The 16553-nt window shown below is 40.1% G+C and overlaps 1 protein-coding gene across 1 annotated transcript in view; it reads left to right on the forward strand.

Annotated features, from left to right (window-relative positions):
• Positions 1 to 16553, forward strand: part of UTRN (utrophin) — a 399896-nt gene that overhangs the window by 178160 nt on the left and 205183 nt on the right. Inside the window, exons 45-50 of the mRNA XM_087817673.1 lie at positions 288 to 437; positions 3757 to 3832; positions 5812 to 6026; positions 7761 to 7878; positions 10857 to 11062; positions 12598 to 12752. Coding sequence (XP_087673799.1) covers positions 288 to 437; positions 3757 to 3832; positions 5812 to 6026; positions 7761 to 7878; positions 10857 to 11062; positions 12598 to 12752 — 920 coding nt within the window. The remainder of the gene's footprint in view (positions 1 to 287; positions 438 to 3756; positions 3833 to 5811; positions 6027 to 7760; positions 7879 to 10856; positions 11063 to 12597; positions 12753 to 16553) is intronic.

The following is a 16553-nucleotide window of genomic DNA, read 5'->3' on the forward strand; positions in this document are numbered from 1 at the left end:
AAGAGCAGAATGTTAAATTATCAATGGCGATGTGATTGGATATGACCCTGTTAAGAGACAGGGTGGGGGTGGGAGCACCCGGTCACACTGAGGTGGGTGGTCATCCTCACGTCAGTTACAGTTTGTTCACACAAGTTCAGGCTCCTTATAAGTTTATTTTCTACTTAAGAAATTCAAAGTCCACATTTGAAAAATACTTACCAAACTAAGTCACTTTCTAATACAGTTCTTGAACTTTCTCGAGTATGACAACCTTCTAATCACAACCTCTGTCCTGACACCTTTAGGACTTAAGCCAGGAGATGGACGTACAAGCTGAGAAGCTCAAATGGCTGAATCGAGCTGAACTGGAAATGCTTTCAGATAAAAGTCTGAGTTTACATGAAAGAGAGAAGACTTCAGAAAGCTTAAGAACTGTAAATTCAACATGGAATAAGGTGTGCATTAAGAAGTACTGTCACATCTTTCTCATATTTATTGATTTTGTTGTCAAAGAAGTAGGATCATATATTTTACTTTTAAGGATATCCAAATATGGGCACATTTTATTAATGCTTACTAATAAAATGTTTGTAGTTATTATTTTTGCATCTGTCATGGACAGAAGCATATATTTCCAAAGAATGTTTTTTATTTTACTTATATTTTTTGACCTATGGGATTTCTATGTTATATACTACATTAAATATTGAATATATATATCAGAATGGGACAATAGAATGCCAATAGTTTTATTTTGAAAATGCAGACATGAAAATAACTTCCTGATGTTGCACTTGACATGTCACGTATGTAGGTAAATCTTAATGATTTTATTCATTCAACAAAATTTCTTAGGTTCCATGTGGAATGTAATGGCATGTGGCTTCAAATATGATGGAGATAAGGCCTTTTTCTCATACCATTATTATTATTATTATTTCGCAGTTGAAATAGTTAAAGGCAGATAAAATCATAGATTTTTACTTATTTTGGTTTGGCACATACCGTCTCAGAGTATGAGGTTTGTTTGGGACATTGAATGGATGCATCTGCCCCTGGTTTGGATAGACTCCGTATCAGTCATTTCCTCCCCCTCAGTCCCCGTAAAATGTAGCCATTATGGTACATCTAACGATGCAGGTGCTTTATTGATCTAGCCTCTCTGGGTAATAATTACTGTCTTGATGAGTCACTGTTACTGATGACTCACACCCTTGTATCTATGGCCGAGACCTCTCTCCATGCCCTAGACTTGTATGTACATCTGCCTGCTCAACAGCTCTACTTGGATGTCTAATAGGCATCTCAGAATCACATTAACAATTGAGCCCCTGATCTCCACCTCCCCCTTGTGCATTAATATACGTCTCCCACCTCAGTTACTGGCAATTATATCTTTATTATCATTTAGGCCAAAAACCTTGGAGTCAGTCTTTTGGCATGTGGATTATATTTCAATTTGTAAAAACTAAACCTTGGAGTCACCATTATCAACTTCTCCTTCAAAATACATATTAGTTTGGTGTGTGGTGTGATGGATGGCTAGATAATTAGACATGATGAAGGAAACATAGCAAAATTTTAACAATCATAGATGTTGGATGGCACATGGGTGTTCCCTGTAAAATTCTTTCAACTTTTCTTAGGTTTGAAAAATTTCATAAATGTGACTACTTCTCATTACCTCCATTTCCACGAACTTGTTTCAAGCCACCACCATCCCTTTTCTTAATTTTTTTTGTGTTAATCCTCACATGAGGATATTTTTTCCATTGCTTTTCAGAGAGAGAAAAGGGGGGCTTAGGGGGAGAAAGAGAGAGAGAAACATCAGGGTGAGAGAGACACATCGACCGGTTGCCTCCTACATGTGCCCCCACCAGAGGTGGGGAGGGAACCTGCAACCCAGGTATGTGCCCTTAATCAGGAATTGAACCCGAGACCCTTTGGTGTACAGGCTGACACTCTTAACCACTAAACCACTGGCCAGGGCAATCATCAGTCCTTTTTGTGATCACTGCAAAGGCCTTTTCACTGGTCTCCCTGTTTCTTTCTTTGTCCTCTGTCAATCTTTTCTCTACAAAGCAGTCAACGTATTTGTTAAAACATAATTCAGATCAAGTAACTCCTCTGCGAAAAAACCCAGATGGTTTTCCATCTCACTCAGAGTACAGGCTAAAGTCCTTACTATGACCTATCAGGCCCCAAATGTTCTGGTTTCTTGCTCTCTCTCTGGCCTCATCTGCTTCTCTCTCACCCCTACACTCTTTTCCAGACATGTTGGCCGCGTGTCACATGCCAGGCTTAGCTTGTGCAGTCAATCAGAGTACACATGTTTCTTTAGCTCAGAGGATGTCAGTGGGTGTTGTGTAGAGTAGGGCGTGGTGGACAGTTTGGGAGCACTATGTTAGATACAGCCAGCACTTCACAACGATTTTATGCTACCTATGTGAATTTCGGCTGTCCAAGAACAAGCAGTGCTGATGGTGCAGAGAATTTCAACAACCATACTTTGGGAACTACTACTCTGGGGCATTTCATTCTTTCATGCAGTCATTCACTCACTGAACAGGTTTTCACTAGACTCTATTTTTAGGTTGGGCACTATTTTAAGGACTAGGAATATGGCAAAGAGTATGTCACTCCTTCTAGCCCAAAGAGCTTATTGTGGTGAGACAAGTAAATAAGCAATTATAACACAGAGGGATCCATAGGGATATAAAAGTAGGGCACACACCCGGCTTTGGGATTAACCATGGAAGATTTTGTGGAGGAGATCATTCCCAAGCTCATTTGTAAAGGATGGGTCAGAATTGGCCAGATGAAAAATGCGGAAAGGGCATTGTGGGGAGAAGCAGCAGCAAGTGAAGGGTCTAGAAGAGACCGCGAGTGAGCACAGCAGACTTGGGTCCTGGAAGTAGCTCAGTATGAAGTGAAGAACCAGTGATGCTTGCAGACATCAGATCCTAGAGGCCCCACAGTGCATTACCAGGAATTTAAGCTCCATCTTGAGAACAGTTCATCACCTTGAGGGCAGTGGTCAGCTATCAAAGGGTAAGCAGGAGAAAGTTACATTTTGAAAGCTCACTGTAGTTGAACTGGAGAAGTGGATGGAGTGATCCTAGGATGGATGTCCCTAGGATATCAGGATGTTAAGGAACTCCTCTGAGCAAAACCCACCATCCAGATCAGGATGACCGATCTGGAAAGATCAATTAGTCATTAAACAGCTTCGTGAAGGGGGTGTCAGGGAGACAGATGATGACTTTGGATTTGGATATGTCTGAATATCCAGTCACCAGACAGAGTCAGACTGAAGATACATTTTTGGGAGCCTTCTGCATCTTTAAACTCTGTGTGGCAGATGAAACCATTAGAAATCAGGAGCCGGGGAGAGAGGCCCGAGTCAATGGTGAAAAGAGCAAAACAACCTACCTTGCAGAATGTTAGCATCTGATGCGTGGGCAGAGGAGAATGAGCTGATGAAGGATGCTTAGAAGGCCAGAGAGACAGTCGGGAGTACAGACTAGTCAGAGTTCAAGGGAGGGGGAGTGGCAGCATTAGATGTTGCGAAGGGCCAGGGCAGCTAAGGACTGGGTGGCGTCCTTGATGGTAACGTCAGTAGAGTGGGGTTTAAGCAAGACTGCGGTGGATAGTGAAGGTGGGAACAGAAGCCTAGGCACCGAGGGGAAAGCCGAGCGGCACAGGTGCCCCTTCTGAAAGCAGGATCGTCACTCACACGGTGCTCTCCTCCTTGTGTTTGGCCGGGTGCCATAGGTGTGCAGAGAAGTGCCCAGCGCACTGAAGGAGCGCGCCCAGGAGCCCTGTTCTGTTTCTCAGTCCAGAGTCGCTGGTAAGATGCAGTTTATTCCGTAACCATTTTTATAAACATAGAAAAATATGATGATTATGAGGAAACTTTAAACTTGAAAACACAATGCAGTTGTGATTTGTTACTCCGTTTTCAATGATTTGAAAGGAACGTCTTCTTTAAACCCAACGCGTATTTGACGGCCCAGTGTGGGCAAAGCACTCACGGGACATGAGACCTCTTGCCTTTCCTGGGACTAGAGTGGGACATGGTCCTCCAGAGAGCCTGCGGAATGGAAGGGATGGGGCAAGGTGGGGAAACTGGGGACATGCAGTTTCTTAGAAAATCAGCTATAACCATTATGCTAACATGTCCTTGGGGGTGTGTAATTAGGTGCAGATCGTGGCTGAGAGCAAAGGGTTCGATATCCTGGAACCAGGGGGGAGATGGGCATTTGGAAGAGTCCTCCATCCCGGGGAAGCTATTACTGACAATGCTGATCACTTAGGTGTGGAGGAAACAGAGTTTTCTATTTTCTTCTCTCCATGTCCAGATTAGAGTGTGGGCTACGGCACCATAGCTGCTGCCCCTTGCCTGGCAAGCTCTCTGCACCACCGTGCCCTGCTCTCTTTCTGTTGACTGTTCTTGGCTCTTTTCTATATTAATTTTAGAATCAGGAATTTCAGTATATGATTTTGTCAAGATATATGCAAACCTGTTGAGGTTTTTAATTTGAATTATGCTGAATTTACAGATTGACTATATTTCTTAGAAAATTACTTAAGCCTCACCTAATACACCACATGCTGATGTGGGCTCCAGATGGGTGTGATAATTAATTCAACGGCCTCATGTAACACTAAAGAAAAACAACCAATCTTCCATCATTAAAAACAAAAGACAAACACAAAGAGCCGAGAGAAAAAATATTTATCCAAAAGACAAGAATCTCTAAGTAAAAGATTTGGAAAAACAATCTCCCAGGAAAGATTTGTAGATTTGATCACCCAAGTTGGATGACATCTATATGTTAAAAAGAAAAAACACACGCATTAAAAATCCTAAAATAGAAACAGTGTTTTCAGCAATGTGGCAAGGGTTCATCTTTCCTATAAAAATGAGTTCATTCAAATTGATAAGGAAGCAGGTAAAGAACACAGTTATAAATTATACCGTATTTGGCTAACAAACAAAATATGTTTGCTCTCACTGTTAATCAAAAGCCAGTAAATGAACACAATGGTGAGGGCTGTGTGCGCACCCGTTAAGAAGGAATGTCGTTGGTGTGCATATGGGATGCTCAGGGGCCACACTTCTTGCTGCAAGTCTCAGTTTCCAACTTCTAAGGAAAAGCAGTTTGCCAATAAGTATTAAATACATGAACTATGTTCATATTTTCTGAACCAGCCATTCTACTTTCGCAAATCGATACCAAAGTTTTCATCAGAAATGTGTAAAATACTCTACAGAAAAGGATATTCCTTGCAAGTTCTTTTCTAAAGTGAAATGTAAGGAGCCATCTAAGTGTCCAGCTGTAGGGAAGGAGCTAACTCACAGTCAGTGAATATATGCGCAGATTATTGCGTAGGTATTCACAGTGGCGTGTCTGAAGAATTACTCCTAATGCTCATGTTATAAAGTTAAGTGAAAAAGAACAGAAAACTGGATAAACTGGCTTTACGATTAAGGCAAGCATCTTGACAGAATAAAATAGCAGTGCTAATTTTCTCACAGTGGATGCATGTTTTATTTTATCTTCTCTTGGTATCAGTGTTAGCTACTTCTGAGTTATTGCTGCCCTAGAATATTGAGACTGTGTGTTTAATTGGCTTTACTGCTACCAAAGACATAGATACTGCAGGAAATACGATTGCCTCTTCCGTATGAAAAAATAAAAACTCTTACCATTTTTTAACCTAATCTGAAATTCACATAAAGCCACAGACCCCTGTCACCGCTGCAACACCACAGTCAGAATCTCCTGTTGACACTGCAACACTTGGCTGCATTTTTCATTTCAGCTCATCCCAGTGTCCTAAAGGTGGTGCTAGCATCCTCCGCTTCAGACCTGCCTGCTCAGCCTCCTCGGGCTTCGGAAATTTCAGTCCCTGCTGATCTGGATAGAACCATCACCGAGCTAGCCGACTGGCTGGTGCTGATCGACCAGATGCTGAAGTCCAACATCGTCACTGTCGGGGATGTAGAGGAGATCAATAAGACGGTCTCCAGAATGAAAGTAGGTGCACGGCATGAAGGCCTGTCGCGGGAACACCGCAGCACACGGGTAGACGCGGCCTGTTTGGCTCCCCTTTGTTTATCCTGAGCTCCAGGAGAGGGAGCTTTAAAAACTTTATCTGTCCAACTGCCATCTCAGGCGGGCTCTGAGGAGTCAAGCTTTTCTTGCATTTATGCTGTTTTGGCAAGATCACCGTTACCAACTTCAGTTGTAGACTCTGTGTATTTTAAGATCTAGAAACGGATAGTGTAAATCCAGCCCCATCAGTATAAACGTAAACTAGTGTTACAGTTCATGCCTTGTGTGATGGAGGAGAATTTCCCGAAGTGCCTTTTCAAATTATACTTCATAATGAGCTTATTTGTTTAATTGCTGGCATTAGAAATAAGAATCTATAATCTCATGTATATGTAAAATTACACACACGCACAAGCTACCATGTCATGCGTTTGTAAAGTTCTTTTGTGAGTTATTCCCACAGTGGTGCCAGGCAGGCAGGGTGGGATTTTCACATCTAGAGACAAGTAATGACCTTCGTGGTGTGGGGGGCAGAGTGAATAGAGACATGAAGTGAGGGAGTGTGAGGGACATGGGCGACATTTGTGCTGCAAAGAAGTGTAGTGGGAAGTCAGATAGCGAGGCGGCTCGCGGTCACTGCAGGAGCGTGCAGGGCACGCGCAGAGCCCCTTGGCCTTCCCATCTGTAAGCCAAGGGCAGGCATCCTTTTGCCTTTTGCTTTTTGCTTTTTTAAATCGTGGCTGGAGAACTATGCTAACACTGGTCTGTGTTAGTAGGAAGAATGGGAATAGTGCAAGAGCTGCTTAATACAAAGAAAAGAGCCTTCCAGGCGGCTCAGATGCCCCTGTGGCAATGAGCAGAAACCAGGAACAGAAGAAATGAATCGTGGGTGAGGGTTGGAGAGATTTAGTTTGAGTACATGGTGTTGAGAGGCTTTATGCCATTTAGCAGGAAATGTTGAGCATTCGTTGCGATGTCTATGTGGGACTCACGACTGGAAGTTGTGAACAGTCCATTTAGAAATAACATCTGACGCTGGAGGAGTAATTGAGGCCTGCAAAATCAGTGAATTCATAAAGAGGAAAAACCGGGAGAGAATCTTTGCCAGACTATTTGTACCTATTGGAAATAGTCTTGATGGCTGTTTATTAGTTCTAGATTTAAAACACACCATTTTCCAGACATGAACTTTCCCCCAACATTCATTGGTACTAAGACAAGCTCTCAGCAACAGTTTCTCGTGTCTAAAATTATTTAATTTACAATTATTCCAATTAGCGTTTTCCTCAGACCTCACCCCCATCCCTGTAGGTGACATTAGTTTGTGTTCGTACCTGATGTAGGACCGATATGCAGGGTATCTGCAGAAATCACTGTGAACGTTTGCAGAACATTTTTAAGTTTTTAAAGGGACTTTCATTTAATCTGCTCAGACTTCATGCAGCTGAGCTGTAAGTATTTTATTGTTTCTTTTTGTGAAAACAAAAACACGGAGAGGTGAAGTGCCTGCTGAGCTAGAGGGATAAGTGGCAGAGCTGAGATTTGAACCTAGGACTTCTGACTCCAGATCCTGCGCTTTCTCTGCCACATCGCAGAGGCCTCACTATCCCCTGTAGGAGGCAGACAGCTGTGATGTCAACACACCAGTTTTGTTTCCTTAGTATTTGGATCGTATAGCCTATCAACCTGTCTTAAAAATCATTTCTTCTTAAACAGATCACAAAGGCTGACTTGGAACAGCGCCACCCTCAACTTGATTATGTTTTTACTCTGGCTCAGAATTTGAAAAATAAAGCTTCCAGTTCAGATGTGAGAACAGCAATCACAGAAAAATGTAAGTTAAAAAAAATTTATATGCACTTTCACTGAAATTGATTACACACACACATACACATATTTTCAAAGATTATTCATCCAGAAATTAATATTATTTAATATTTGATACTCTTTATGAATACAGCTTTTCCTTGTTTTTTATTTTTTGTGAACATTGTCAGAATTCCCTTATGAATTTTAAAGTATTAATATAATTATTTTTATGTAATTACTGATTCATTAAATTATTGGCTTTTAACTTTGTATTCCTTTTGAAGTAACCAAGAAAACAAATTAGAGAAAGCCATAGGGATGCAAATCCATTCTTCCATTATAATTCATTCATTAAAACCAGATCTTAGCATGTCTTTTAACTTATCTTCTCAAAATTCATTCCAAAAATATTTATTGAACGACTATGTACCGCTGAGCCTGGCAGTAATTTGGGAATGCTTTAGCTAAAAACAAAATAAAACAAAACAACCACAGCCATGGTTTTTGTTTTGAGTTTAATTTCTGTATTAAAAGCATCTGTATGCCATATAAAACAAAATTTAAATTCTTGAGAATGGATAGGCACAAGCCACCTAATACTTAATAAAAGGAGGGAGAAAGAAGTGAAATGGCTAATTCAGGAAAAATAACCCCACGTTGTGACACACTAAGAGTGCTCTGCTAACTCATCTGTTACAATAGCCTCATTGTTGCCACATTTATTTTGAAATTGAAACACACTTTAGGGACTTCTAGGGACAGTCACAGTCTGCTTTTATCATCACTCGCCCACTGCAGCCCTCCGCCCCTCCTGTAGCTACGCTGTACTGCGTATGTTCTTTAAAACACCCTGACATTTCTTACTCTCCGTACCTTTATTCGCATTATTTTTCCCCTCAGCCTTTTCTCCCCAGGTGAAATTCTACTCAGCTGGTAAAATGTCATCCCCTTTGTGAAGTCTTTCCCCCTCTTCTGGTCCCTGGCGTTTTCTACCTTTAGTTCCTGCTGTGATCTCCCCCAGAACTTCACTGTGGATCTCACAGTTACATAAATGTTCTCGGCACCACGGACCTTGACTATTCACCTTTCCGGGGCCTCCCACAGTGCCCGATACAAGGGATGGACTTAATTTGTGGCAGAATATAAACTGGAATGCATTTTATCACATTGTTTAATATTTCTCAAGGGGAGAAGTTCAACTCCTTCTCCTATAAAAAATATGCTTCGACTTCAAAATGAGTGCGGCAGCCAGGTTGTTAAAGGGGTGCGTTAGCAAAGAACTTTTAGTGTCTCACGGTGTTGGTTTATTTTACCCATCTAGCCACTTTGCTCCTTCCCCCTTCCCACTGTGAACTGATGGACCGCTGGCCTGCTGTGGGGCTCTGGAGGGACCCCATTTCCCACCGCGTGGCAGGGGAGCTTCTCTGGTTTAGTGACACCAGGCTCTTTGCAAACCCATCTCCACTTTGCTTTTTCTGCCATCTTACTCCCCCCCCCCCCCACCTCTGTATTTGTCCAAAGTTTCTTATAAGGTTTTAAAAAGACTTTCCTTCTCCCAGATATCTTCCATTTCTAATTTAACTCCCTCTTTGTTTTCTCACCATTTTCTTGTAAAGAGGCTGCATGGTTTTTGTCACTAAATATTATGTGAAAAACCATCCTCAGCTGGCGTGTACTTCCAATAGTAACCTGCTTTTAGCTCTTACAAATAAAAGGATACTTTGCTTATTTTTATGATAAACCTGTGGTATTTGCTGTCACTTGATGTCTTTAGTTTTATTTGTTTGATATTTCAGGATTCTGTTAGTAGCAGACTTGGTCATAAGTACTCTGTGTAACTTTTTAACTGACAAGTAGAACATTATGATAGATTCGTCCTCTCGAGTTAAAATCTTAAGCAATTTATTTAAACTTTGATTCGGACAGTATAAAATAAGTCATCTCATTGAAACACTTTTTTAGAATTATTGCATGCAAGCATAATTTGTAGCTTTCTGAGCAATGTTAAGTTGATAGCTTTAGCGGTTTATCCCAAGGATTTTACCAAAAGAAATGTTATCTTGTAGTTACGCTCTTCTTGGCCTGGTTCCTAACTACAGCCCTTCAGTCTGTCTGGCATTCAAAATATCTTCTATAAATTTGTTTTTAACTTTCTACGTACCTATTTATTATCAATTGTTGTTGAAGATAGTCAAAGTAGTTTCTTGCTGGTACTTTATAGTTCAAGATCATACACTGCCCTTGAAGTAATTAATCAGAAATTATTCCCTTAGATCTCTCTTTTCTTAACTTCATGTTAAAAATGAGAAAAGGAAAGAAGGGGAGGGGAGGGGAGGAGAGGAGAGAGACAGAGATTGAAAGAAAGAGAAATAGGAAGAAACAATAAAAAAGAGCAGAAAAGAGCCAGTATGGACTTTTTTTATGATTAAGAGCTGCTGGATACACAGAACTTGAATTTACTTTACTTTTAGTGTTTCTCTTGAACTTGAACATGGGAAAATACTTCCTTTTAGAGAGGTGTAATGCTACAGTAAAACAAATGTGAAAGTATTCTTAAGGAGTTTTCTTTTACAATCAAGACTGCTTCGGAGCATCTCCTTTGAGGATGTCAAGTAACTCAGTCTGTGTCTTCAAGTCCTATCATAAAGTGCTATTAAAGCCTACCTTCCTCAAACTAGGTCCTATAAATATAAAATAAGAGGAAATTATTTTTCTTATATATTTTTTGCTTTACCAGTTTATAACAGTAGATATTTTTTATTGTGAGGTATTTTAGTGCATTTCGAATAGAGTTTAATCTAAGAGTTTTTCCTCAAGAATGGTTTCAGAAATATATCAACTGTATAGAGATGGACATACTGACATTTCTTTAAAATGTGTGTATCAACTTGCCGCTTTCTCTTTTCTATGGATAGTCTTATTTGTAATAAATTGGGTATCAGGTGTTTCCCCTCTTTCCTGAGCGTCACTTTCTGGAATTCTTTTTTACAACGCTTCCCCCAGTGGAAAAGGTCAAGACCCAGTGGGACGGCACTCAGCATGGCGTCGAGCTGCGTCAGCGGCAGCTGGAGGACATGGTGATCGACAGCCTGCAGTGGGATGACCACAGGGAGGAGACCGAAGAGCTTATGAGAAAATACGAGGCTCGCTTCTATATTCTTCAGCAAGCCCGAAAGGATCCGCTGATCAAGCAAATTTCTGATAATCAAGTAAGACTCATTAGATGTTTCTTGGTGATGTCGATTTGTTGGATGTACTTTTTTGTTCTGTTAACTGTAAACTTTAGGACTCTTGTCATGATGCTTTCCCGAGTTCTTAGACTACACTTTGAAATTGACGTAAAGAATTCGACCAGGAAAGATTCTGAAAGATTTCTGGAGGCATAGTAAATAGAAATGTACATATATCTTAGATTTACAGCTCACTGACTCCTCGCAAATGGAACACACCCACAAACCAGCATCTAGGAAGAGCACATTTTCAGGATCCCAAGAGCCCTTCTTTTGTCCCCTTCATGTCTACCCTGAAGGTTATTTCTGTTTATGGAATTTCTTGAGACTTTCATTTGAGGGCTACTATAGTAGAATAAATCAGAAAATAAGTAAGTTTCTTTTCTTTTAATACCTCCATAACCAAACTGATTTATCAATGTCATCAGAGCAGATACCTTCTGTGATCAGTTAGGCTGCAGAGCTGATGATATTGAACATGTATGGTGTTATTCTAAAGTCTCACTGCGATCGTGGAAAATGTTCTTGAATTGGAGGTTATGGTTGTCAGGTTATATTTTAGTGTAACATTTACTTGCCCTTCAGATAGCCTAAGGTGAAAGTGTACATTTGTGCAAAATATAATAATGAATATGTGGGAGTCAGAATCTAAAACATGAAAGTATGTTTTCATTCTGCGCACATATGGACTTTCCGTGATTACCGTGTAGAAAGCAAGCGGCCGGGCCTCCTGATTTCCTGGGTCGCTCTCTGTGTTTATGACATCTGCTGATTGTTTTCACCAGGTGAATCAAAAGTAACATCAGCAAAGACCCTGGCACTTCACTAAAGGAATACAATTCAAAGTGGTATCGGTCATCGTACTCAGAATATTCTTTTCTAATCAGAAGTATGCTCATTTTCTTCTAAAGTTTTAGGGTGGATTTTCCTCTCAATTGCTACTAAAAAACACTATAGGAACTTCCATTTGTCCGTTAGATTTCATGGGGAGTGTCTTGATCCAGGGACTCTCAGAGACTGAAAAAGTGTGTCAAGGAACCGATGCCAGGGGACATACTCAGCCTCAGTTTAGCTATTCAGGCAACTCCTGGTGAACCCTGCTTAGGGCTTGATCCACTCAAGCGGTTCCTGTAACATGCCCAGGGATCCGGGGGCAAGAGACAGAATACTTCTGTATTGTTGGCCCTTCCCTTTCTCTCAGCATATATGGGGAACTCTATAGTAAATTCATTCCTGTACAGTGCACGTTCCTATTAGGATCAGACGTACAGCAGAAGGAATGAAAAAAGACAAATGTTTGCAGGAAATAAAATATCTAAGAGAGGAAAGGATAATCATTTGTTTAACTGCTATGTACCTGATCCATTTCTCAGACATTTTTATTTTCGCATCTATGATTATTTTGGTTTAAGCTTCCATGCAAGAGTTTGTCTAATAGTTTGTTTTCTTTTGACATCTGTGTCTAAAAGATGTTAAAACCAAGTCTAACACTTACGCCTGAAATCTCACCGCAGACGCTGCTTCAGGAGCTGGGGCCTGGCGATGGCGCCGTGATGGCGTTCGACAGTGTGCTGCAGAAGCTCCTGGAGGACTATGGCAGCGACGACACAAGGAACGTCAAGGAGACCACCGAGTACCTGAAAGCGTCCTGGGCCAGCCTCAGACAAAGGTGAGTGCTGGGGCCCTGCCGGCGAATGGGTGTCAAGTTGAGAATTCGGTTGCTTTGACTTTCTCATGGATACATGCCGCGATATGCAACTACTGGAAGTACGTTTTATTACGATTTACAAACTTTTTTACACTCTACCAAGTATTAATACTTATACAGAATATATGTTTATACAATATCTACTTGAATTTCTTCAATGGAGTTTTTTTTAAAAATAAGTCTAAACCTTGCCAGTGATCATTGATGTGCTCTGATTTTTTTTACCGTCTTGGTGTTGCCTAGAGTAAATCTTGTAGCACGGTGACGGTTAGGGACACTTAGGTATTCACAGCTGCACTGGGGTGATATCACCCCTAATGGTAAGTAAAATGTGTGCTGTGTGGCCGGATCTTCCTCAGTCGAGGCTGAGAACACGTGGATCCAACGCTGGGCTCCTGAAATATGCTGTGTGTATTTAGGGCTTAACTAATTTATTTTTTTCTTTCTGTTACTCTGTCCAGTCAGTATCTTTGGAACAGTCTAAAATAACATATGAGTTTATAAGAGAGATTTCTCTGTCACTTAAACACCTAGGATTTGAGGACCTATAAACAGTGGTTAGCATCTTTTTAAGATGGCATATTTATATTCACCATCAGTAAAAAACGTGTTCGCCTCCTGCATAGTACAGGGAGTGCCTGCGTCTAAGGGAATTTGGTTTCACACACATCTTTACGTATGAAAATGCACTGCCTAAAAGCTATCAAGGATATCAGAACACATTTATTTTTCAGTGAATGAAATGGGTAATATTAGACCACTCTTTGATATACATTACGAGTAATAAAGTATGGCCAAGCATTTAATAACAGTTTGACATGGAGGCGTTTTATCCGTTTTTAGAATGCTATCTTCAGTTAGAATTTCTAAAGTGGAGTTTTGGAAAACTCAGAGAGAATTATGAGGGCAGTCCATGAGCATGAAAAAACCTAGGGTTCTGGAGGAAATAAGACTGGAGTAGCAAATACAAAACTTCTTACGCGGTTAAAGCAGAACATAGCTATAATACTGATCTTCCTAGCATTTTATACAAGTTATTTGGGTATAGTAAGGATCCCAAAACTAAGGTAGGGAAGAAGGTGAATTAAAAACAGATTTAAGGTACAAACTTACAGTTATAAAATGAATGTAATGTGCGTCATGGTGACTATAGTTAACAATGCTGTATTGTATATTTGAAAGTTGCCGAGAGGGTAGATCTTAAAAGTTCTTATCACAAGAAAAAAACTGTAACTGTGGTGATGGGTGTTAGCTAGATTTACTATGCTAATTATTTTGCAATATATGCATATATCAAATGACTATATTGTATACCTAAAACTAATACAAGGTTGTATATCAATTATGTCTGAGTTTAAAAAACACACACAGCTTTAACACAGAGAGCTGGTCCTTTATCATACTTTATCCATTTTCAAAAATTCATGTATAAGTTATGACTTTGTTTTTGTTGTAAACAATACCCCGAAAAATTGATCATGTAGAAATGTGTGCCCTGCTTTATTTAGCACTCCCGATTCTTTTTTTGGTTTTTCTTTGTAAATATTTTATGACAGACTACAGCAGTAGTTAGATTAGATGGAAGAGGCAATTAAAAATGAATTATATTGCAAGGTGATCTTTCATTTATCATAGCTAAGACAGCACACTGTTCCAGTTTTATGGTGGTTACAAATAGTTGTCCTTATGCTACTTTCTTTCTCCATTTTTGGGGGAAAGAATTAAATATACTAACATCTAGACATGGTTTTGGTAAACTCTTATCTCGAAAGCACGGAAAATTCAACAGAACTGTGTTTCACAGAGTCCCTTCACAAGGGCCAGCTGGGGTCTCTATGTATTGAGAAGATTTTCTGTTTTAACCAATGACATTTACAATTTTTACCTGTTTTGATTGGAGATCTTTCTAAAATATACAACTCTTTCCCTGCCTTCTTAAACAAAGTGTGTGAACTTACAGTAAACATTTTTTGAATTCTTGGCATTACTGTTGTGAAGATAGATTTAAGGGACATTAAGAGCTGTATGAAACCGTATGATGAATTTAAATTGGTATTTCTCAAACCTTTCTTTTTATATTATTAACCCCCTAAGAAGCCTTTTCAGATACCTGCCCTTGTGAAGTTTTAATACCATGGGTACACTATGTGTCTGTTGCTGTACTTTATGGTTGTGCTTTATACATAAAGAGTCCATTTTCCCCACTCCCCCTCCACCTTGCCCTGCAGCAGAATCACTCATTGCCTTCGTGGAGAAAGCGTGGTCTGATCAGATGCCATGAGGCTCAGAGAAGTTTCCGTGCCATGTTTAAAGTCCCATAGCATAGCTACGATGATATTTTTCTATACTAAATTATGATCATGTTCCAAGTTCTGAAGAGTTGGTAGTAAACTTATTCAGGCTGTTATGTGTTGTGATATTTTGTGCTTTATTTTTAGTGCATAAGTTTTATTGAGTATCTTCTCATTGTCAGGCACTGTGCTAAGCTCTACACACGCATTATTTCATTAAATCCTCACAACAACCATAGGTGACCGGCATCATTTTCCTCCACTCTATGTCCATGAATAAACTGAGCAGAGAGAAGTCAGGGAATGCCCAAAATCACCCAACTCACGTGGGCAGAGCTGGAATTGGAATCCAAGCCTTTCGTCTATGCAGCGAGGCTCTGAGCTTCTTTACAAAGAGTTTTACTTTTCTTCTTTGCTGTCAGAATGTCAACTGTCACTGGTGACGGCTTTGTGTACTCGCCTCTTGGATCTGCCCATGATTCCACTTACCAGTTCTTATCTTGTTGAGTTTAGAAGCCAGATCCGATTAAAGATACAGTGCCTCTGTTATGAATGATATAACACTATCCAGTATGTGGCCACTGTAATGGCTGCTGAGAGGTTTTGTACCATGGCTCATCTCTTACCAGCTGTATTCTTTTTTTATTCTTTTGATTGGTGTTGATTGATGTTTTTTTTTTTTTAAAAAAAAATACATATATATATGTGTGTGTGTATGTATATATATATACATACACACACACACACTATTTCCCCTCCTTTGCCCCACTCCACCAAGCCCCTACCCCACCCCAGGCCTTCACCACATTATTGTCTGTCCATGGACTATGCATATAAGTATATAAGTTCTTTGGTTAATCTCTTTCCAACTCCCTTCTCCCCCCTGAGATATGTTAGTCTGTTCCATGCTTCCATGCCTCGGGACCTATTTTGTTGGTCAATTTATTTTGTTCATTAGATTTCCGCTGTATTCTGAATATATATCATTGGCAGCCAAGTGCTGGAGGGGTGAAGGGTTAGAATACTTGCCAATGGAATACTATTATTGCGGGATAATGTGTGAAGTTTAATACCAGCTTTCAAAGGAAATGTTTTCTGTGAATTGCAATTGGCCTAAGTAATTTGGCCATTCATAGTTTTAGGTCCACAGTCCCTTATCTGCAAGGCCAAAATCCAATATGCTGAGATATCAGAAAGCTTTGAGTTGACAGACTATTTATTATAGCCTTTATTTCCTGCTTAGTGTGAATAGCCTTGTTCCTATGTGCACAAATATTAATGTACTTGCTGATTCACACTCTACTTAGATACATTCATAATAGTTTCTAATGTCCAAAAAATTTTAAATTCTGAAACCCAACTGGCGGCTGAAATGTAAAGAGTAAGAGGGCTCGAGATGCCGTGGAAGAGGGAGGCAAAGGCCAGGTTGCACTGGACTCAGTGACACATGGAAAGTAGTTCGGATATTGGA

Source organism: Miniopterus natalensis, chromosome 5, assembly GCF_054644295.1.
Source record: "Miniopterus natalensis isolate mMinNat1 chromosome 5, mMinNat1.hap1, whole genome shotgun sequence".
NCBI classification, from domain to species: Eukaryota; Metazoa; Chordata; class Mammalia; order Chiroptera; family Miniopteridae; genus Miniopterus; species Miniopterus natalensis.